The 23257-nt window shown below is 42.0% G+C and overlaps 1 protein-coding gene across 1 annotated transcript in view; it reads right to left on the reverse strand.

The window, feature by feature from the left end:
• Positions 1-9375, reverse strand: part of LOC147891301 (S-adenosyl-L-methionine-dependent methyltransferases superfamily protein) — a 33837-nt gene extending 24462 nt beyond the window's left edge. The window contains exons 1-3 of the mRNA XM_087390022.1: positions 9280-9375; positions 9109-9245; positions 8933-9028 (exon numbers count right to left, since the gene is read on the reverse strand). Of these exons, the coding sequence (XP_087246148.1) occupies positions 8933-9028; positions 9109-9234 (222 nt within the window). The 5' untranslated portion in view covers positions 9235-9245; positions 9280-9375. The remainder of the gene's footprint in view (positions 1-8932; positions 9029-9108; positions 9246-9279) is intronic.
• Between the last annotated feature and the right edge of the window lie 13882 nt (positions 9376-23257).

Here is a 23257-nt window from a genome sequence, read left to right on the forward strand (position 1 = left end):
ACTTTGTTTCGGAGTACGTGATCCCTGAAACCCATGATGCACTCCGGAACATAGAGTATGTGGCCCTCCTCATCCATAGGTGGTAGCTCAGGAAGGACTTGGACATGCTGTCTGACATGTGGCTTCAGCAAGGATACATGGAAAACATTATGAATCCTGGAGGTCCTGGGTAGCTCCAACTCATATACCACCTCGCCAACTTTGCCGATAATCCTATAGGGACTGTAATACCTGTGAGCAAGCTTCGTGTTGGTGTTACCCTTCAGCGAAGCATAACGGTTCTTATGAAGGCGTAAGTGCACATAATCCCCTTCTTCAAAAGACAAATACCTCCTGCGTTCATCCGCATACTTCTTCTGCTTGGCTTGGGCATCCTGCATATTCTTTTCAGCCAATTGCAGAAGGGAATCCATACTCTCCAAGTCATTTCTTGCTTGCTGATTTTTCACAGCTATGTCTGCAACTAAAGATGGCATACCCACTGTGCATCCATACATAGCCTCGAACGGGCTCGTGCCAATAGAGATGTGCTTGGTATTGTTGTAACAAAATTCAGCAAGTGCCAACCGCTTATCCCAAGACTTCTGTGTGTCATGACAGAAATGCCTCAAATACTCCTCCAGCCATTTGTTCACCCTTTGTGACTGTCCATCCATCTCAAGGTGGTAAGCAGTGCTAGGTGTAAGAGAAGCACCCACTACTGTAAATAACTCCTGCCAAAAGTGACCCATAAATTTTGCATCTCTGTCGCTGACAATCTCTCGAGGGAAACCATGATGCTTAAAAACATGCTAGATGAACTGCCAAGCAACCTGTGATGCTGAATAATGGGTCTTGGTGGGTATGAAATGGGCCTGCTTTGTCATTCTGTCAACCACCACAAAAATGCTATCCCATCCTTGCTCTGTGGAAGGCAACCTTGTGATGAAATCCATAGCAATGTGAGTCCATTTGCCTCCTAGAATAGGTAATGGCTGCAAGAGACCCACGGGTAACCGCTTGTCCACTTTATTTTGCTGGCAGGGCAAACATTCACTGACAAATTTAACTACATCCCACCACAAGCCATCCCAGATAAAGCTTTGTTTGACCTTTTCATATGTCTTAGTAATACCCGTATGTCCTGCCATAGGAGATGAGTGCATTTCCTGTAAGACCAGCAGTCGGTACTTTGAATCTGACACCAAATAAATTCTGTCCTTGCACCACAACAGCCCATTATGCAGCTTAAATTCAGCATACCCCTGGCTTGATGGCCTCTGTAACTCCACAAATATGGGAGCTACCTTAGAATCCTGCATGTATTCCTCTTGAATACCATGAATCCACTCCTAGTAGATGGTAGAAATGGCAAACAAACTGCAAGCCCACATACGGGATAAGGCATCTGCAACCACGTTTTCTTTCCCTTTCCTGTACTCGATGTCAAAATCATAAGACTGAACCTTAGCCAACCACCTCTTATGCTTCATTGACAAGTTGGGCTGTGTAAGGAAAAACCTAAGTGTCCTATGATTTGTCTTAACCTTGATTTTGCTACCGTGCAAGTAGTGGTGCCATTTTTCGAAAGCATGGAGGATAGCCAACATTTCCTGATCATACACATGATAATCTAGTTCCTTGGCATCCAATTTCCTGCTTTCAAAAGCAATTACCCCGTGTTCTTGTCTTAGCACAGCCCCTAATCCTTTGCCACTGGCATTTGCCTCCACAATGAAAGTACGTGAAAAATCAGGGCATACCAACACAAGAGCATGAGTGAGGGTGAATTTCAGGTCTTCAAAGCTGCGATGTGCATCTGTAGACCACATAAAGCATTCTTCTTCAAAAGGTCTATTAGAGGGGCTGCTCTCTTGGCAAACTTGCGAATAAAGCCCCTGTAGAAGGAAGCAAGACCTAGAAATCCCCTCAACTGAGTAGGGTTGCGTGGCTGCAGCCAATCCTCAATGCATTTCACCTTTGCAGGATCCACTCGAATGCCATCCTTGCTCACAATGTGACCAAGATACTTAACCTCTTGTGCCATAAAAGTGCATTTGCTGGCTTTAGCATAAAGCTGATGCAACCTCAAAATTTCCAGCACTTGCTTGACATGCCTGATGTGCTCCTGCTTATCCTCGCTGTAAATGAGGATGTCATCAAAAAATACCAGCACATATTTGAAAAGGAGAGGCTGCAAAATCTTGTTCATGAGTGCCTGGAAGGTAGCTGGTGCATTGGTCAATCCCAAAGGCATCACCTTGAACTCATACAGTCCCCTCTCTGTGCATAAGGTTGTCTTGTGCTCATCCCCAGCTTTCATTCTAATCTGATGATAGCCGGACCTCAAATCAATCTTAGTGAAAAACTGAGCACCCTTGAGTTCGTCCAACACGTCATCTATCCTGGGGATTGGAAACCTGTTCTTGATGGTGACCTTATTCAAGTCTCTGTAGTCAATGCACATACAGTAAGAACCATCCTTCTTCTTCACTAGGTGCATAGGGGATGCAAAAGGAGAAGTGCTATGAGTGATGAAACTCTTCTGAAGTAAGTCCCTCACTTGAGGTGCCACTTCTTCCCGTTCTACCTTAGAGAGTCAGTATGGGGCCTTATTGATTGGCTTACTACCAGGTTCCAGGACTGCGACCCCTGCATAGAAGCTGCTGCCATCTGATGTACTGGCTGCATCTGGCTATATGTGCTCGCTGGCGGAGCCATAGGTGCATGAACCCTGGGCTAGGTCTCTCTGCCAAATGCATCTCTCCGAAATGATGGCATACCAAAGGGCTGAGAAGAGGACTGACCTCTCTCCCAGGGGTGTGGGCTGCCATATAAACCCAAGCTAACTCCAGGCATACTCGGTGGTGCAGTGAAAGGAGCACTAGCCGGATGCACACCAATGGGTCGGCCCAAAAGAGGAGGCTCAGCCTACATAGATGCCGAAAGCTGAGAGCCAATAGATGGCCTAACATCCTACAAGAAGGTGCTCTGTGGCACAGAAAATGCATCATCTATGTCCAGATAATCCCAAAGCTGCGGTACATGCAATGGTCCAGAAGACTGATGCTCATAGGCATGACGGGCATCTGTCAAAAAACCCCTGCGTGGAGTAGACAAAACATCCTGATTGTCTGAATGGTCCCCTTGCTGGGGTGCGGGCTGGGGTGCGGGCTGCTTACCCTTATCTTGCATAGCAATGGCAAATGTGATCTGTTGACCAATCTGCTGTCCCATCTGGACAAGAGCGGTATCCTGCATAGCCATGGTTGTGGTAAGCTGCTGGCTGAACTCCTGTCCTATCTGGCGGAAAGCACCCTAGAGCATAGAGGAAAGGGCATCCAGAAACTGCGTCTGCACTGCCTGCACTTCCCGGGATGCAGGAGAGAGAGGCTGAGTGGAAGGAACCTTTGCACCACCAGTGGATGCAAACACTGTGGCAGGCACTTGCTCATACTGAGCAGCCTCATCAGTGTCATGCAATATATCACGAGGGACACGCTTCGGTGCCATGGTGACTGGCCCTGGAGAGAGGAGCTCGAATGTAGGTAAGGAGAAATGGATAACAAAACCCTGCTGTAATGAGCCCTTGGGATAGTGTGTGGAAAACACGAAAATGTCGATGGAGAGGCTCAAAAGAAAGGTCGTCGAAGAAGCTTCGAAACGGAGCCAAAATGGCTCCAAACGAGCTCTGAAAAGCCCCTAAAAGAGGCTGAATAGAGGAGCACAAGAGGGAGAGAGAGAGGGAGAGAAAAGGGTAGGAGAGAGAGAATGAGGTAGGAAAGAGAGGGAGTAGGGAAGAGAGAGAGAGAGTGAGCGAGTGTAGGCAGGAAGGAGGAAGGGAGAGTAGATAGGATTAGATGTCACATCAAAAAGTACATAGTAGGGGGTGGATGGAGACTTATATAGTCCCTCCACATTTTCCACCTAAAGGGCCTCTAACTTGGCCTCTTTTTCCCCTTCATTACAAGTGTGTGCATATTGTGCTAACCCTCTCCAATCTTTTAAAGGGAGGAAACAAAGGAACTCCTTACAAACAGATAAAGTTGTTTGCATGCATGCTTTTAGGAATTGAAGCATGGGATGACTACTGCGGCTATCTATGCTTAAAGCATATGCCGTTGGTGCACGCTTGTTCCAAGATGTTCAACCTCTAGCTTTTATTGCTCAAAAGTGACACTAGGACAGGTCAAATACCCTCTGCATGAATAGGCAAGCTCGTATTTATCTCCTGAAGCATGAGGAGAATTTTATTGTACTTGGCCGCTAGGTCAACAGTACGTAACTATAACATTTGAAACCAATAATGACGACTATAGGACTCAAAACTCTTGAAATTGATAAAGACGAACAATCATCTAGATTTTCTTGAACATGCACCTTGACATTGGGTGTGGCCATAGCCGTCACCGTGACGTGGACTTGGCTCACACCCACATCCAAAGTAGCAACTGCATTCACGTTTGTAGCATCCGTAGGCAAACTGGAATCTATGGTATAAAGAAAGAGATGCAAGAAAAGAAAAACTTCAGATGTGGAAAATAAAGAATAATCAACGATCGAACTAACTGAAAGTTGAAAGAAACTCTTGTGCAAACCTGAGTTGAATCAGGGTCGCCTTCATGTAGAGGGCTCCTTCCTTCGATGTGAAGAGCTAGAGCTGCAGCTTTGGCTCTGATATCATGTTGAAAATGGAGGAAAGACTCACTCAATCCTCACACCCTCTGTGGAATAGAATCAGCTCCATCTCTCACACTCAATGATGCAGCTCACTCATGAATACCGTACTCAAACAGTAGAGAATAGACAGTATACAAGAGAGAGAAAGAGAGAAAACTCAGATCTTATTCTTCCACAAGAAGTGGGCAAAACAAGCTCAGAGATGAGCACAAGACAACCAGCAAAAGGCTGGGAAATTTTGAGAACTCTGTACGCTAACCCCTACTCCTCGCTGCCTAGAAAGGCTCCAGGAGGGGGGCTTCATATAGGGGCTGGCTGCCCCCTTGAAGAGGCTGACCAGCAGGTCGGTTCTGCCCTTAGTAGGCCAACCAGGTGGTTGGCTGGGCCAACCAAACTAGGGGTAGGCCTATAAATAGGGCCTCCCCTGGACTCTTTATTTGCTGCTGCTGCTGCATATCCTGCATCCCCAAACTGCTGCACATCCTGCAGCACCTACAGCCACCCTAAATCACCTCCCCCTCATGGTCCAATGCCCCCGTGTCCTCCTCAAATGGGGGCTGCCAAGGGGGGATATTGACCTCCAACATTAGGCTAGTGCATAGCTATGTATTATAACCTGTAGGTGCATTAAGCTAGGGTGTAGCTATGTGCTACAATGCTGTGTGCGTAGGTGCATTGGTGTGTTGTGTGCTTAGGTGCATAGGGGTGTGCGTAGGTGCGAGCTGTGTGCTAAGGTGCATATGTGTGTGTGGAGGTCTATGTGTAGGTAGCTTGTGCATAGATGTGCGACATGCTTAGCCATGCAAGTATTCTAGCTGCATGCATGTGCACAAAGTCCCAGCTACATGGCAAAGTGCACTTTGCCCCAAAAAGATTTGATAGTGACCACAGCAGGCAAGGAATGCCTCGAAATGTTCCACAGACGTTCCTCAAATGTTCCTCAGACATTTTCCAGCCATTCCCTTCGACAGGTGTTCCACAAGCGTTCAAGGGGTCATTTTGTGAATGGAACTATGCAAAAATCTATAATCAGAGACTGAAGAGCTACAAGTGGAGGAGAGAGTGACAAAAACCTTGAAAGACTCAGGATATAAACCTGAGGATTGCTCATAAGGAGAAGACTCCAAAATTCTCCAAACAGCTGGTTGCAAAGTCAGGGTTTCTCATGGAGCCTTGGTAGAGGTGATATATGTGGACCAGCCACTAGGATCTCCCACTAGTATCTCTCAACACAGCGATCAACAAGAAGATTTATGGAGATATCAGACAGATGGTCCCTACCACTTGGAATGCAACGTGGTGGACCTTACCCAGTTTGGCTGAGCTAGAGTGGACAATACAGAGCAGATTCCAGAAGACATGTACCACGCCATCGGGAACACAACCTGGAGCATGAGATAAGATTTGAAGGAAGCCTTCAATGTGTTCCTCAGTGCTCTTCCTCAGGAGCAGATGTAGCACATTCTTCAAGGAGTGAATTGCAGCTCACATTAGCTCATTGAGAGGGGGCGTTGAAGAATAAGGATCATATGAGGACAGGCCGGTGGGGTTGACACCTACAGCAAGATGAGGGCTTGATAAGGGAAGGAGGAGCTGCGAAATGGGTAACTCTCGTTGGCTGCCATGTGGGCAGAAAGCAAGCAGGTATCCTTCTTATATTGATATATGACCCACCCATCAGGGCAAATCCCTCCGCATTGGGACTGTTGTGGCACATAAGCCCTGTGTAGGGGCATATGGAGCTACAAACAGGACCAGCATATGGGCATCAGAGCTGGGGCCGGGTTTTATAGGCCCCCAGGTGCACATCTAGCTGCGGCCCAGTTTTATAGGTCCCCAGGTTCATATCTAGTCATCCAGATCTGGTCAGCCACACTGCCAGTCTGTGAGGTCTGTAGAGCCACAGATTTGATTGGCTGTCTGCTGGACAGTTGGTCAAAACAAAGGGGCTTTCAGGCTCTATACAAAGCCCCCATTGGAGGACAGATGCACAGAGTTTGGGGCAAAAAGCAGCCAGTTTGGCCAGGACTTACAGAGGCACTAGAAAAGGTGGAGATTGGCAGCAACAGAGCATAACACCAGTACCGAAGGAAGACATTTTGAATCTCCTCACTCAGAGACACACAGCAAAAGGAATCCCATGGTCTCAGATCTATCACCTGTGGAGCAGCATCTCACTCTCCACATGGTATAGGTTATGAGTCACCTTTTCTGTGGACATATCTATTGAAGCTTTGGTTGCTATATCTTGCTGTCTATCTTCAGATCAGAGCGTTTCATACATGCTTGTGCACATACACGGTAAGTCATCTTGTGGGCTAGCAATCATTATTTTCTGATGCATTTAGGGATTTGGGCTTGGCCTGGCAAGTGAGGCCTATTCGTTGTTAATCTCTAACAGTGATCTTCCAAATGAGGAGAATGGACTTGACACCTGGGTATCCATCTAGGATTCAGTTGAGTCCAAGTGGGACTGCCACATGACTGTCCTCCTTGGACTGCCAAGGGACTACTATATGCAAATTAGGCTGCCATACAGACCCAACAAAGGGGAGTTGGACAACCTGGCCTTTGGAGTATTTATGGGGCCAAAATACCATACCAACGATCGAGCTAGGGTTGCATGGCCACCTAGGTGTCAGCCAACTAGGAGAGCTGGTCAGCAAGATGGTTAACCACAAGCACAGAGAGAGAGAGAGAGAGAGAGAGAGAGAGAGAGACAGACAGACAGACAGACAGAGACAGAGACAGACAGACAGGCAGAGAGACAGAGACAGAGACAGAGTAAAACTGTATTACTGCAAAATCAGTACAATAGATGGCAACCTGCTTCGGTGAAGATGGCATGCTAGAAACAGTAGAGGATGGAGGCTGTATGCTGGGCAAATACAAGGGCAATAGATAGTGAATTCCGATGGGTTATGGGGGCGAGCATTATATAGGCCCTATTGGGAGGTCAGACGGTTCTCAGTCGACTCCCCTATTAGAAAACCCATATTGTCGGGTCGGGTCTTACCCTGAACCCCAGCTAATGCTTGTCCCTCTAACCATCCGGCCACACTCGGCCTCCATCCAATGTCTAAACTGGGACCTACCAGGCATTCGTGCTAACTCAATGCCTTCTCCTCATAATGGAGGGCTTACAAAGTAGAGCTAGCAGGTAACTGCATAGTTACATGATAGTGGGGCATTGATTTCTAAAACTTTAGATATGCTCAGTCTTGCAGCCTGTGTAGCTGTAGATAGTACAGCAACGTGGTTGCCTATGTGGAGCACCTTATACTAGACTTTGTACTCAAGAAGCCCACATCTTATGGGAATGGTAAGGATGTGTTTGCTGCTAACTTGCTTTGGATATTCCAGATCTCAGCATTGTCACTGTTAGAGTAAGAAATGTGGTCATAATGAAGCTCGTGGACATCCATAATATTCATTTGTTGTGGTGGATACTTCCTAACAACTAGGTGTTCATAATGAGCCTTTTGGAGAGATCGTGATACTTTTAATAACCACATGATAGTTACGAGGCTCATGGACCTCTGTAACCAAAATCTTGTTAGGGAGGAAATGAAAATTATGGAGGTCCTTGTGTTCTATTACAACCTGGGCGGTTACTATACATAAATCCTGTATACACGTGTCAAGGCGTATTTTTTTAATCCCTTATCTGTGAATATTGAGAGTCAGTTTTTTTTTTTTTTTAAATTGAGAGTCAGTAAGCGATCTACTCCAAGTAATGGAGAAAGGAGTTCATTTGCTCTACTGAAAGAAGCTCCGAACCCATGTTGCATACAGCCGTCCATCTCTTTTCTGCAGGCTCTCTGTACATTGTTTAAACCGCTGGCAAGCCCTCGGTACATTATTGTCTTTAACTACATCTTTATATTACAGAGTGATTTGGCCCAGGATAATTCTATAACGACAATGTTTGGAAAGCTTATCATACCTACGTCCGCAAGTACAAGATAAACTGAATCAATTTGTGACCATAACCTCTCAATGCAACCAGGGCACAAAGATGTTATCCACCCAAAACCGCCCTAAAATAGTAGATCTTCCAAATAAAATTTGAATATGATTTCACAAATTGAAACCAGTTTTCTTCTGGCTTCCTAAGTAGCATGTGAAGGTACATAAGATGATAGAGAAGTCATCTGAACTTATAGAAGGTCAAAATTTACTTGTGTGTTTCATGTTGAATTCCTGTAGGGTGAGGCATTTTAAAGTAGAGACGTAAGTTGTGAGTTCCAGTAAGACGATGTATATAAAGCACCTGTACTTTGCCCGAGGGAAGCCACAGCAAATCTTGGATGGAGGCGTGCTGCAAGTCTTCCCACCAGGCAGCGTCTACACTTTCCCAAAGCCGCTCCTGCAAACAAATGGGCGAATATCAAGGATCGTAGAACCGCATGAGAGAGGACAGTCTAAGTTTCCGGAGGATGCAGGCACCTGGAAGAATTCGACAACGTGTGCACGCCAGAAAGCTTCGTGCTGCTTAAGGAAGCAAGCTATGGATTCAAGCAAGGCAAGGGTGGCGGTGCGTCCCTCGGAGGAGAGACTAAAGCTTGACTGCATTGTTGTGTACTGGGAGATAGAGCACAAGGTGATGGAAATCGTATAGGCCAAAGATAGGCCAAAGGAAATGTTGGTAATCAAAACTCTTGGGGATAAAGCAAACAATTTCCCACCAAAGGTGGAATGAACCCAATTGGCTAATAAACCGACATGCGGTAGACCGCAGGCTGCATGGCTAGCATAAGGATGATTTGGAAAAGGCCGGGCGAGGGGGAGGGGGGGGAGAGGGGGGGAGAGAGAGAGAGAGAGAGAGAGAGAGAGTGCAAAGGTCATGGATATATCTAAAGGGATATTGAAACCATTTTAGAATATCCCATCTGTCATGTCTAGCCAGATTAATGCAAAATTTGTGCTCAAAGTAAAATAGGTATAAATTGCACCAAATGGGTGAGCATGATAAGCCCATAGGAATTCCCATCTTTTATCTCCATGTCATGTTGTTAAGTTGTACGTACATGTTCGTGATAAGCCATGAATTAATTTTAATAACAGTTTCCAATTCATAGTTTAGATCGAGTTCATTCATTAAGGTCCAATTCCTTCAATGGGATAAAGAGGCTTCTTTCAAAAAGAGGGAATTTGAAATTACTATCCTTGAATGCGATAGTTATTACTTTCCTCATGATATTAAGCAGAGCATTTTCTCCTTCTAGAGGAATGCTTTCATAACACTATGCTATGTCGGTAGAAAAAATACTAAATATTTTGTCGGGAAGATTTAGAGTGTAGTCATAAAGAGATTCAATCCCCCACCAACAAGAACAATTAACTCCACTTCTGAGAAGAGCTCATGCTGAGTTTTAGCACATTTATTTTAAAGTTGTGAGATGCATGCTTTTAGTAAGCACGTATTGATAAGTCTAACTTCATCATATGTGCATCCAACAGCATTGGTAATCCAGCTAAACGTGTTTTTATGGGTTTTGTATTATACCAATAATAAATGGTAATTTGGTGGATAAAGGTGTTATAGAAAATGATTGGAGCTTGGTTTCTATTTTAATTTCTAAGTTCAATGTATTTATTATTTCAAAATCTCCATCATTAAGTCTCCTGTAGACCAAGTCACGAGCAAATTTCCGACAAACCAATGCCAAGTTATTAGAAGCTTTGTCGATCCCATGCATGAAAAAATGTTCCTTGAGAGTTCTTAAATTTTCCCAAAATTTTATATCACCCCTTTATGAGCTCACGTCTTAATGGTTCGTAGTCAATTATACATAAATCACAAGTAACCACATGACCCCATTTATTATCGCTAACTTTTCAAATTTGTGGCATGAGCATCATAACTCCACATTATTATAGAAGGTCTCTTTTGGAGAATAAATGTATCCCAGTAGATTTTTATGGAGTTTCCACGTAAACAAGATCTCATCAAAGATGGTACTTTCCACTATCACTTTGCATAAATCACACGCATTTAGAAAAAAGCCTCTCATTATTATGCCCTCAAATAGCGGGTTATCAAAAAGAACATGGATGAAGTGTGAAAAGTTACTCTCTCTAGTACTTCCCAACATCTTCCTTCCATGAGCTAAGAAAGAGATACATTTGTGAATCTATATAAAAAAAGAACCCTTTTAGTAGGATCCCCTTCCTCTACAAGAGATATTCCTGAAGAGTTTTTACTTCCCTCCTCCATATCATATCTTGTCTTATCACGTCTTAAGCTGTCCATCACAGATGATCCATCAGGGAAGAAATCAAAAGTTTTTAATCTTCTCACAACATCACTGCCCTTATTAAATCCATAGGCATCAACTGAAAGTTGCCCTCTACCTCTACCCCCATGGGGGGGTGGTAGCCTTCTCTTCTTGGTATGCTACCATGTCTCCCACCATGTGTTGAGTTGCCACCACCCCTAGAACTTCTGGGTTGCCTTTCATCCATAACTCTAGCCCGTTTTAGGTTGAGAGACCTGACTAAAAAGTTAATCCCTTTTCCATTAAGCCCTTGAAACGGATTAGTGTCTAGATCATTTACTATAGCTTTTACACATTCATCGACCAACTCTCGGTAGCAAGAAAAAAACATAGCTTGCTTAACTGAGAACTGAACAAGACGAGCACCATTGTGTGAAGGCATACATTTTGACTGTAAGGGTGTTGCCATGCATAAATAGGTGTATATGATTATGTACCATACGGCATGGTCAAACCACATTACCTTATTTGGGCATTGTAACCCTATATTGCTACAGTTGCATTTTAAGTAGGGTCACACATAATTCCAAACATCGAGTACCTTTTTTGGAGGTAGTAAAGTTTTGTGGCTACAAAAAATCCCTTGCTTTAATGTGCAAAAAGATTCTTTGAGATCATTTAGTGCAAATAGCTCCTGTAAGATAATGTTATCAGTATGTGCCAGTCTTCCTTCAATAGCCATGTTCTTATATTCTTTTTTAACAGTATCAACATTCTCAGTAATCCCTGCCAAAATTGCCGACATTTCAAATGTGATGGGTGCTGCAACGCTCAAGTCACTGAATGACCACAACTTATGGTGTACCTGGTGTGCAAATGTTCCTTCTAGTATTCTTCTTCGGATAAGGGGATTAACTAAAATATCCTTGATATTAAGAGCCAAACTGTCTGGTGCAGGAAAGTCCTGTGTAAGGACAAATAAAGTATCAAATGGGATAAGAGAGTGTAATTTTGTGGAGAAAGGTGTAATAGTGGCATTGCGCTTCCTTCCTCCATTACCATCCAAAACATATTCCGCATTGTGGTAGCAGTAAAAAGCTTTGATCACCCCATCAGATTTTCTTTTATACTCCTAGTACTCTGATTCATCATTGGAAATTATCTTTCCAATAACTTTTCAATTTAATGATAAGATTACTAATGCAAATTTTCTCTTTATTGAATGGTTAGCAGGCCTTGAAGATTTATGACAACGACCTTGCGCAGTTCTTTTGTTGAAATCACGAACCACGAGCTGGAGCATCATCAAAACTTTAACCAAGAATGCCACTTCAAGGGTTCTATTTACTATGAGACTCACTCTGAGATGGACTGAAGCAGCTTTGCACTTTCTTCCTAGTTGTTTTGAGATACGCAGAAATGTGGTTTTTTGGTGAACTATCAATGTATTCTCTACTTATTTCACTCTCTCTTAGAAACCAAAGTTGCGACCTAAATCTGCTTAGAAGGAGTGAGAAAAACAGGTGTTCTCTCATTTTCGGTTCTTTCCTCACCTTTGGAGTATAGAGAGTCACCTCCTGAAGTTGCGACCTAAATCTGCTTGGAAGGAGTGAGAAAAGTGGGTGTTCTATCATTTTCGGCTCTTTCTCTAGCTTTTGGAGTATATAGTGTCAACTCCAGAAGAAGGAACACATACTTTCCAGGTAATGAAGTGATTTCGTCTTGAAAGTTTTGTGTGTATTAAGTAGATACGTTTTTGTATCACACTTTGTCTATATGTTTGTTACAAGAGACAGGGAAGAGGGAGAGATTGAGGTAGATGATATATAAAACTACAAGATGATTTTTAACATTTTTTTCTTCACTAGTATAGGAGGGATAGATAGAGGAAGAGAGAGAGAGAGAGAGAGAGAGAGAGAGAGAGAGAGATTATTTCGAACTGCTATGTTGTTTTCTATTTGAGGGGATGAGTTAGGGAGAGAGAGAGACATAAAATTATCATTTTTTTCTTCATTAGTATAGGAGGGATAGATATAGGAAGAGAGAGAGGGAGGGAGAGAGAGAGAGAGAGAGAGAGAGAGAGAGAGAGAGAGAGAGAGAGAGATTATATTTAAAACTGCTGTGTTTTTCTATTTGTTTGAGGGACGAGTGAGGGAGAGAGAGAGAAAATAGTCGTTTTCTTATTTGCTAGTATAGGAGGGGTAGATAGGGGAAGGAAAAAGAGAGACAGAGATTATACTTCAAACTGCTATGTTTTCTTTTGTTGAGGGGATGATTGAGGGAGAGAGACAGAGATTGCATTTCAAACTACTAGGTTTTAGAAGTATTTGAGAAAGAAGGAAGAAAAAGAGATCCTAATCAAAGAGTTTTGGGAGGGAGAGAGAGAGTGATATGATATTGATAATGTTTTCTTTATTTGTGGAGAAACAAAGTAGGAAGAGAGCATATCGTAACTAAGTATGTCAAAAAAATTTGATGTTTGTTTGTGTGAGGGGTACCTTGGAAGACAGACTGAGAGAGAGAAGATTCTATGTTTTCTGTAATAATATTTTGCTTGTTTTTGTGAGAGGTTTAGTTAAAGGGGAGAGAGAGAGAGAGAGAGAGAGACTTGTTGCAATGAAAGAAAAAGAGAGGGATAGAGAAAGAGAGAATAGAAGACATAAATTTGGAGGGTCTTTGGAAGTAGAAAGAGCTAATTTTAATCATATGGTATAGGGACAGTGGTACAGGGGTAGAAACTATGGAAGTAGAAAATGATAGATACAAAAGTAGTTTATAGTCTGTTGTATTGAAGAATGTTAAGGATGAGCATTGGGAATGGATTCCTTAGCTCTATAGGAAATATTCTTGGATCACAATGCAACCCACTAATCATGGGTGCTACAAAGTGGGTCAGAAGGATGCAATGGACATCTTCAAACATTTGAAGGGAAGGATCTTAGATTTTGAAATTTCTCCTGGCAGTAACATAGTGACACAAGTATATATTCAGCATGTCTTTACCCATGCAAACATATATGTGCATCCGAATGTAGGACTTCCATATTGTAGGCCCAATTGTAAGTTTTTCAAAGTGTACTAGTACTTCATTTGCTTTTTAGAGTATTTGCATTTATTTGGGGACATTGGCACTACTATCTTATGCCTTGTATTTGTTTAACATACTTATATCCATCTACTTACAAAGAGTGGGAGCCTACAACATGCGTAACTGGGGTGTTGTGTGTCCTCCATGTTGAGATCAAGAGTCTTTAGTATGAAGGTCACACACATTCAAAATTAAAAAAGGATGGGATCTTCTTCTATGACTCAATTTTCATTGTGCCAGATGAAGAAGGACAGTATGGTAGATTAGAATCTCTTCTGTTTAATGATGTGAGAAATGCTATGAAGCCAACTAATGGTGGAAGAAATGCTAGGTTGAGCTGGTTTCTTCCATTTCCATGCTTTGTTGATTTCTTTGCAAGTTGTAGGCAATTAAGGAAAACAAAGATTACTTACACTTGCAAGAGCTTAGAAATGGACTGGCTATCTGAGCTATTTGACAATGGATGGACAACAAGAACATGTCATGCTGAAGATTTAGTACAATGTCGATTGAATGCTTTAGATGTGACATTTCGGTGAGCAAATCTTACAATTCTTGTTTGTATAAAAAATGATCAGGATACTATGTATTATTAATAGATCCCAAATTTTGCAGTATTTCATTGGAAGGCAAAATCTCTGCATAACTTTCACATATAGAAGGTTTAGATGGAAGAACCTTCAATGGGAAGCAACAGATGATGATCTATGCGATGGGACTCATAATCCTATCGTCGAGGTATCAATTTATCATCGGCAAGGATATCCTGATCTAATGTTGGAATTGGATAGTCGCAAAGTTAGATATAGGAATGAGATAAGTATCCTTTGTAAGAATTGTTGCCCCCCCCATACTCTAAAGATAGTAGAGACATGATGGCAAGTATTTCATATGATATCCCAGTTTCTTGGATCCTTAGTGCTTCAATAATGCACTTGGCAATGAGGCATTGTTACGTGTATGAACAGAAATCATATATAATACAAAGTGTTGTTTCATTTATTGTTAAGATTTTTAAAATTAAGTATGCACCTCTAGATTGATGGCTCTCTATGGTCTATGAATGATAAAGCGATAAATATTTGTAATTTTAAATTTGTGTGGGTATTTGTATATCTGTATTGTGCAAGACAGAGTGTGTGTGATCTCGAGATAGATAGCAATTAGAGCATGCAAGAGAGAGAGAGAGAGAGAGAGAGAAGTTGAGAGTACAACGAAACAAATAATGCACCTAGCCATGAGATAGAGTTATATGTATGAATAGAGAGAGAGAGAGAGAGAGAGAGAGAGAGAGAGAGAGAGAGCAATCAGGGACACTCTGATTATGCAATGGCACCCATGTTTTGAGGCATCTCAGGTTCTATTTTCAGTAGCGGTCATTACCGTGGGACGATGATTTCTTGAGCATACCTTATGCAGATCACTTTGGTTATAGTTTGAGCAGTGTGTGCTCATTCGTGGTGTGCATTGGGTTGCAGTGGATGATTTATAGGCCATTTGGATGCATTGCGGTCCTTATTGGATGCGCTGATAGGCCCAAATTGCCTTGTGGGATGCTATTTTTATGGACGCTTTGCACATGGATGCTATTTTATGCTGAGGGACAGCTTTGACACATTGCAGGTGATGCACTGATAGTGCTATGCTCTCTTGGATGAGATATTATTAATGCATATGCCAGTGGACGGTGTTTATGCTTGAGTCATTTGGCACTTATTAGCATTTTGGATTGCCATTGCAGTTGGCATTTTCTTTTGGGCCAGATTTGCTCATATGGATGCATAGTATATGCACATGAGTCAGATGCATTGAGACATGAGTTTTGGTGATATTTCACTCTATTGTGGCATACACATTTGGGTGCACCTAGTATTTGGTGTGATTCTCTCTTGTAGGCACTAGCATTTGGGATTTTCGCTTCGTTTGCATCATGGCATCCTCTTCCATGTCTGAAAAGGAGTTTTTTAGCATTAAAAAGTTTGATGGGACATACTTTTCCTTATGGAAAGAACAAATAAGGGATGTGCTTATTCAAAAGAAGAAGATTAAACCCTTGGCATGGATTGAAGCTAAGCCTGCAAATATGTCTGAGGATGATTGGAATGAGTTGGATGCATTAGCAAAATCTACTATTAGACTTCATCTTGCAGAGTCAGTTTATTTCATAGTAGTAAATGAGCAGACTACGAAAGATTTGTGGAAGAAATTGTATGCCACTTATGAAAAGGAAACTGCCTCTAATAAAGTTTACCTCATGAAGAGGTTGTTTGAGCTGTAGATGAAGGAAGGGGTCTCCATTGCTTCTCACTTGAATGAATTCAATATTATTTTCAGCCAGCTTCAGGCTCAGAAGATGAATTTTGATGCGAAGACTAAGGCAATATTTCTCTTATGTTCATTGCCATCCTCATGGGATACCTTCCATACAGTTGTCAGTAACTCTGCACCTAATGGAGTACTAAAATTTGATGATGTTGTGGGTAGCTTGTTGGTCGAGGAGATTAGACGAAAGTCTATGGACGGCAACAAGTAGGATATAGCCTTAAATGTGCAAAGGGGCAAATCACAATTCAAGGGGAGGTCCCAAGAAAGAGGGAAGTCTCGTAGCAAATCCAGGGCACGGAACATTGAGTATTACCACTGTTGCAAGAAGGGCCATATGAAAAAGGATTGCTACAAGCTGAAAAGAGAGCAAAAGGATAAGAAAAAGAATGCAAATTGGGGTGCAAATCAAAAGGAAGAGAGTCCAAGGGAGGACAAAGAAAAAGTGAAGATTGAGGAGATTAATGTAGTCACACATGATAGTGACAATGACGTTCTCTTCATGTCTGTTGCAATAACCGAGCAGCCAAGCACTTCTTTATGGCATTGTCAGTTGGGCCATATGAGCCAAAATGGGATGAAACTCTTATGCCATTTGGGTTATGTACTGCATTTGAGTTTCTCTGATTTTGAATTTTGTGAGCACTGTCTCTATGGGAAGCAGACTAAATCAGCCCATAAAAGAAGGGGAAGGAAAGAGTTTGAAAAGCTTGATTTGGTGCATTTAGACGTATGTGGTCCTATGCCTACACGATCATTAGGTGGGGCTGAATACTATGTGACATTCATTGATGATGCAACTAGGAAAGTGTGGGCTTATGCTATAGCTCGGAAGAGTGATGTGTTCCAGGTATTTCAGAAATGGCTGGCCTTGGTTGAGAATCAGTCAGGTAGAACACTTAAATGCCTACGGATTGACAATGGTGGAGAGTATCTCTCTCATGACTTTCAGCATTTCTGTGATACACGTGGGATTAAGAGGGAGCTCACATCCCCTCGTACTCCACCAGAGCAAAATCCAGTTGCAGAAAAGATGAATCGTACCATTCAAGAAAGGCTACAATGCATGCTTTCCAATGCAAGTCTTTCTGGTGGTTTTTGGACTGAGGCAATGAAGACTGCAGTGCATGTGATCAATAGATCACCTAGTAAGAGTTTGGATGGTGGTATTCCTGAAGAGGCATGGAGTGGCAAGAAGCCCTCTTACTCTCATTTGCGTATATTTGGGTGTGAGGCATATGCACATGTGCCAAAAGAGCTTCGAAAGAAGCTAGATCCTAAGTCTAGGAAATGCATCTTTCTAGGTTATGGTGAAAGTGGAGAGATGGGCTATCGTCTCTGGGATCCAGAAGCAAAGAAGATCATACGCAGCCATGATGTAGTCTTCAATGAGAAGAAGATGCATAAGGCACCCGTGAGGATGTGGAAATGAGGAGAATCACTTTCCAGGATGTGAATCCACCTGCATATGTTGATAGATAGCAAGCTGTCCATGCACCAAATGTGCAAGAAATGGTACCACCAAGTACTCCCACAGGTATACAATCAGGGGTAGATGATGGATCATCTATTGGTGGAAATGATGAGCCAAATGTGGCTGATATGCAGGTGGGACAGCAAGCTGAAATGCCCTTGAGAAGATCATCTAGAGTGTCTAGACCGCCTGATAGGTTTGTTCCAGGGGTAGACTATGTGATGCTTACTGATTGCGGGGAGCCTTCTTGCTACAGAGAGGCTATGATTCGCGAGGATCAATGCAAGTGGTATCAAAAGTTTGATGCTTTCATTCGGTCCCAAGGTTTTAGAAGGAGTGAAATTGATCACTGCCTCTACACTAAAAGGGCTAAGGATAATAGCCTGATAATCCTAGCACTATATGTGGATGATATGCTATTGGCTAGCAAGAATACTTATGAGCTAGATGCATTAAAGGCCAAGTTGCATGAGGCCTTTGATATGAAGGATTTGGGACTTGCAGGTCATATTCTTGGTATGTGCATCACGCGTGATCGGAGTAGGAAACTCCTTTGGCTTTCACAGAAGGAGTATGTTACAAAAGTATTGCAGCATTTCAATATGGAGGGGGGGAAGGCAATGAGTACTCCATTGCCTCCATATGTGAAACTGAGTCATACAGATAGTCCCAAATCAAATGAGGAAAGGGCCATGATGGCCAAGGTTCCTTATGCATCAGCAGTTGGGAGTCTTATGTATGCTATGATAGCTACTAGGCTAGACGTTGCATTTGCAGTGGGAGTTGTTAGCCGGTATATGGCTAATCTAGGAAAGAGGCATTGGGAGGCAATTAAGTGCATCATGAGGTACATGAAGGGTACCAAGGAGATGTGCATTTGCTTTGGTAGAGGAGACATGCGTGTACTTGGGTACACAGATTCAGACTATGCAGGGCATGTGGATAGTAGGAGATCCACTTCTGGTTATGTGTTCACCTTTGCAGGTGGTGTAGTGTCGTGGATGTCTCGCGCACAGAAGTGCATTGCTTTGTCTACCACAGAGGCTGAGTATGTGGTTGCAGCCACAGAGGGTTGCAAGGAGGCTATATGGCTTGATCGGCTAGTGTGAGATTTGGGGATTCATACAGGTGTACCGACATTGCATAATGATTCCATGAGTGCTATATTCAGCTAGCATGGAATCTGGTCTTTCATGTAAAGACCAAACACATTGAGGTCAGGTACCATTTCATCAGGGAGGTACTTGAGGACAAGCGCATAGAGCTTGTCAAGTTTCATACATATGATAACCCTGCAGATATGCTAACAAAGAGTCTACCTAGTCAGCTGTGATGGGCATTGGATAGTATGCTCACTATTTGTTCTCCCTTAAAGGCACATTGTCCCTTAAGTGGGAGATTGTGGAGGTTAAAGGTCACTGTGCCTTTACCCCGGTTATGTACAATACTCAAACACATATATAAATGAATGAAAAAGAAGATTAGGGTGGTTCTGCACCCACCAAAACTTGTGTGGCTCTCTGTTTCTCTCTCTCCCTCTTCCATTCTTGCTTCCGTTGAGAGCAGTCTCACCATGGAGCACTAGAATAATGGTCATGGTAGAAGAGTGGTATGAAAAAAAAAAAAAAAGATTGTACGAGAGTTGATGAGAGAAATGATAGTTGGATGGACAAGATAGAGGATATGAGGTTGTAAGTGTAAAGAGTAGGTTTTATTTTCATCCTAAAAGATCCCAAGATTCTTGTTTAGATTATTCAAGCCCTTTCTTCTATGCTTTGCCAACTTGGGGCATTATTAAGCTTGTTTCTCTTTACGATGCTTAAGATTTGATTTCCATATAAAAACACAGAAGTTATTAAAAATACATAAATTCTTTGTATAGATTTTAAAGTTGGTACCTTGTTTGCTTGATGTTGATACCCTTTGTCGTTGACTCTTGTGGTTTGTGCATATACTACATACTCCCATTCTTACTTTTTAAAGTATCTTTACATTATTGAAGAAGTTCTTCCACAAACTACTAAAATGACTATATCTAGAAAAAATTTCATCACCTTCTGACATCTCATCCTTGTATAGTGCATAAAACTTAAATCTTGTGTAACTATCTATCAAGTGCAATTTTCCTATAATTGGCATCACTTCTGCAATCATAGCATAGTAGCTTTCCATTCATGAGATGGCCATATGTCCAATACCATATGTCTAATAGGTGCAATAAGATGTGCATTCCTAGAACACCTTGTCCTATTTTTCACACATGCAAGCCTTGCATTCCTCAAGCTATGAATATTTTGAAAGTTTGATCTACAAATTTTTTGGACTAAAAATTTACAAATTCTCTACAACCTATGCCTAAAAACACTATCACCCTAGCAACATTCGATGAGGAGATTGACAGGAACCCATTTTACTCTATCTATGTCTAGCTAGATCATGTAAGGCTTAATTTTCTCTCTAATGTAATCTACTGCATCTCTGAAAAGATCCACGTGATTGTGGACTGTGTAATGACATCTATCTTGTGATCAAAAATCTCATACAATTACGCCTCTCTACTCGAATAATGAGTAGAAGCACCGAAGTCATGGTATGCCTCGCAGGGTGTGGCCATTGGAGGAGGTTTGTGGAAGATAGCAAGAGTAGGGAGAGGTTGTGTTTAGGAGGTGAGCACAATAAAGGATATGTTCATACCGATGGCCCTTTATATAGTTGACTTCAGACTCTTTAAAGACCCTTAAAATTCTACTAATGTAATATATTGGCATATTTTTTAATAGATCTATTTCAAATCCATCACCATGATTAGATACTATAAAGCATGAGGATAATTTAGCACAACATTGTTGCCAAAAGCAATCAACATTTTAAAAGATTCATAAAGATAATGTGGCCTCATTGCACAGAATCCAAAATTTGTGAAAAAAAAAAACTACTACTTTTTGTGTGTTAGTACAAATGACACACTTAACAAAAACCATTACATTTATTTAAAAACTATTACAACACACTTCCAAAACTATTACATTTATTCAAAAGCTATTACAACACACTAAAAAAACTATATCATATTTTCAAAACTATTACTTCAAAAGCTATTACATTTATTCAAAAACTATTACAATAAACTTCTAAAACTATTACATTTATTGAAAAGCTATTACAATACACTTTAAAAACTATATCATATATTCAAAACTATTACAACACACTTCAAACTCTACTAATTTTATTAAGTATAGACTCATTGTCCAGTACAAATGACATCACACTTCAAAAGCTATTACATTTATTCAATACCAGTATGAATGGCCAAGTTACAAGGAGGCTTTTATTTGTCGAAGCATTGATGTTCCTTCCAGTCGTATTCTCACTATCTTCCCATTCAGTGCAAAGAAAAATTCACTATCATCAAAGGTGACAACAATGTATTCTCGAATGTGCTTCAAGTTCCAACTATCTACTATGACCTCAAGATATTGGATTTCCCCATTAGGCATATGTATCTCTACCTCTATGGTGTCCACTGCATCATAATCCATAGGTATCCATGTGCCATGATTATTTTTCCGATGTCTGTAAGCATTTATCATGTAGGAAATACTCCACACTACTTGATATCTTATTACTATACTTTCTTTAGTAAGTATACATCGAAACCTTTTACAAACCCTCCCTAGCATCCCACATTGGGTATAGAATATTATCAAGAAATTGCTTTGCTAGGTCTTTGCATGCAAACATGGCCGTTGTTCAGTGGATGAAGACTGTTTTGACAAAATAAATAAATATAATGCAGGGCATGAACCAACTAACACCCATAGATTTTGAACCAAAATCAACTTCATTGATGATTGAATATGTGATCTCATATTCAATCTAAATGCATCTATAGAGAATGGATCAGGAAGAGGTCATTCTGGACTATACAAGTTAGGGAGAGGAATAGGACAGAGGCTTCCATATGCACTTCTCTTTGATGTAATTTTTTCCCCTCCCTCATTCCCTCCCCTCTAGTCTCTCCCCCTAACACCCCTCCCCCTCTCTCTCAATCTCTCTCTCTCTCCTACCACAACACACCCTCTCTCAAAACACATATGCACATACAATCATTAGAATGCACACATGAAGTGACATAATGAAAAAAAAGGTGATGTAAAAGAGGGATACAATGTGAAGGAAAGCAAGTTCGACTTGCAGGGTCCAAGTTCATGTCTCGAGCCATGTACACGCGCTGAACCTTCACCTTTATTCCTTTTCTTGTATTACAAAACCCAAGAATGATACCCTTCCAATGCTTCTCTTTCTTTGCTCTATTCTTTCTAGAAACCTTGAATGGACCTATTGCAGATGGTTGCATTGTGACCTAGGACATTATCCTAAACTCTTGAAGGAGCCAAACATCTCTATCGTCCTTCAAAATATGACCCACACAAGATTGAATTGATAGCTTTGGCCTAGGGAAAGGGGAGTGCTTCACCATTGTGGAAAGAATGGGAGCAAGCAAAGACAAAGAGGTTGGGAGGAGAAAGAGGTTTAGGGCAGGAGGCTGAGAGGAGGAAGTAGTTGGGTGGAGGCTTGGGGTAGGTTGAGTAGAGGAAGAGGCCGAAAGGAAGGTGGGGAGTCAATGGAGATAGTTTGGGCAGACTCTTGGGAGGTGTTTGTGGTGGTGGTATCACTTTTGGAAAATTTTGATTTTTTTGGAGGGAAAAAAAACTCGTGAACTAGGGGGCCTACCAAGAGAGGAAGGAGGCTATGGGGACCCACCAAAAGTAAAGGGGGGGAGTGAATGCCCCAGGAGGTGGTGGGGGCAAGAGGGATGCAAGTGGGAGCCTAATGGGGATGAAGGGAGGACTCTCCACAATGAGAGCCTTGTATGGAATCCTCCATTCTTTTAATGCCCAAGCCTTCCCATTGGATGGTTTGCTAATCACAAATCTTAAGGGACTAATCCAAGAGGCCCTTTTTTGGAGTGATAGGGACGGAACCTTCCTTGAGAAACTTCAACAAAAAATCCTTGGATTTGTTACTAAATAGAATGTGAGTAGTTCTTCCTCATTCTGACATATAAAGTCTCTCTTATTCTAAGTATGAGGCTATGGTATTCTCATGTAGTATAAATCACACTCAAAAGACGATGTTTGGACTTGAATCTAAGCTAATGGAACAAGGCATTACATTCATCATCGTACCAGATATTTCTTGGGAAATCCAACAGGTGGTGGACAAGTGGATCCCATGGTATGAAAGAAAGGTTGGATGGCAACACCATGTAAGGAATGGGTGATAAATGCAATTCTATCCTCCAAAACTAGGATATTGTTGAGGCCCTCAAGCATATGGGAGAGGCACGTGGCAAGGGCTGGTGTATGGTCAAAATGAGTCTTCTAGAAAGTAGTGTAAGTGGGACGTGATGTGCTCTATGGTGGTAGGGGGATGGTTAGGCTAAAGAACAGGTAGGTATGATCAGCTCTAGGGGGTCGTTGGGGAATG

Source organism: Dipteris shenzhenensis, chromosome 18, assembly GCF_047967505.1.
Source record: "Dipteris shenzhenensis isolate YYH24624 ecotype China chromosome 18, Dip_SZ_1.0, whole genome shotgun sequence".
Classification (NCBI taxonomy): Eukaryota; Viridiplantae; Streptophyta; class Polypodiopsida; order Gleicheniales; family Dipteridaceae; genus Dipteris; species Dipteris shenzhenensis.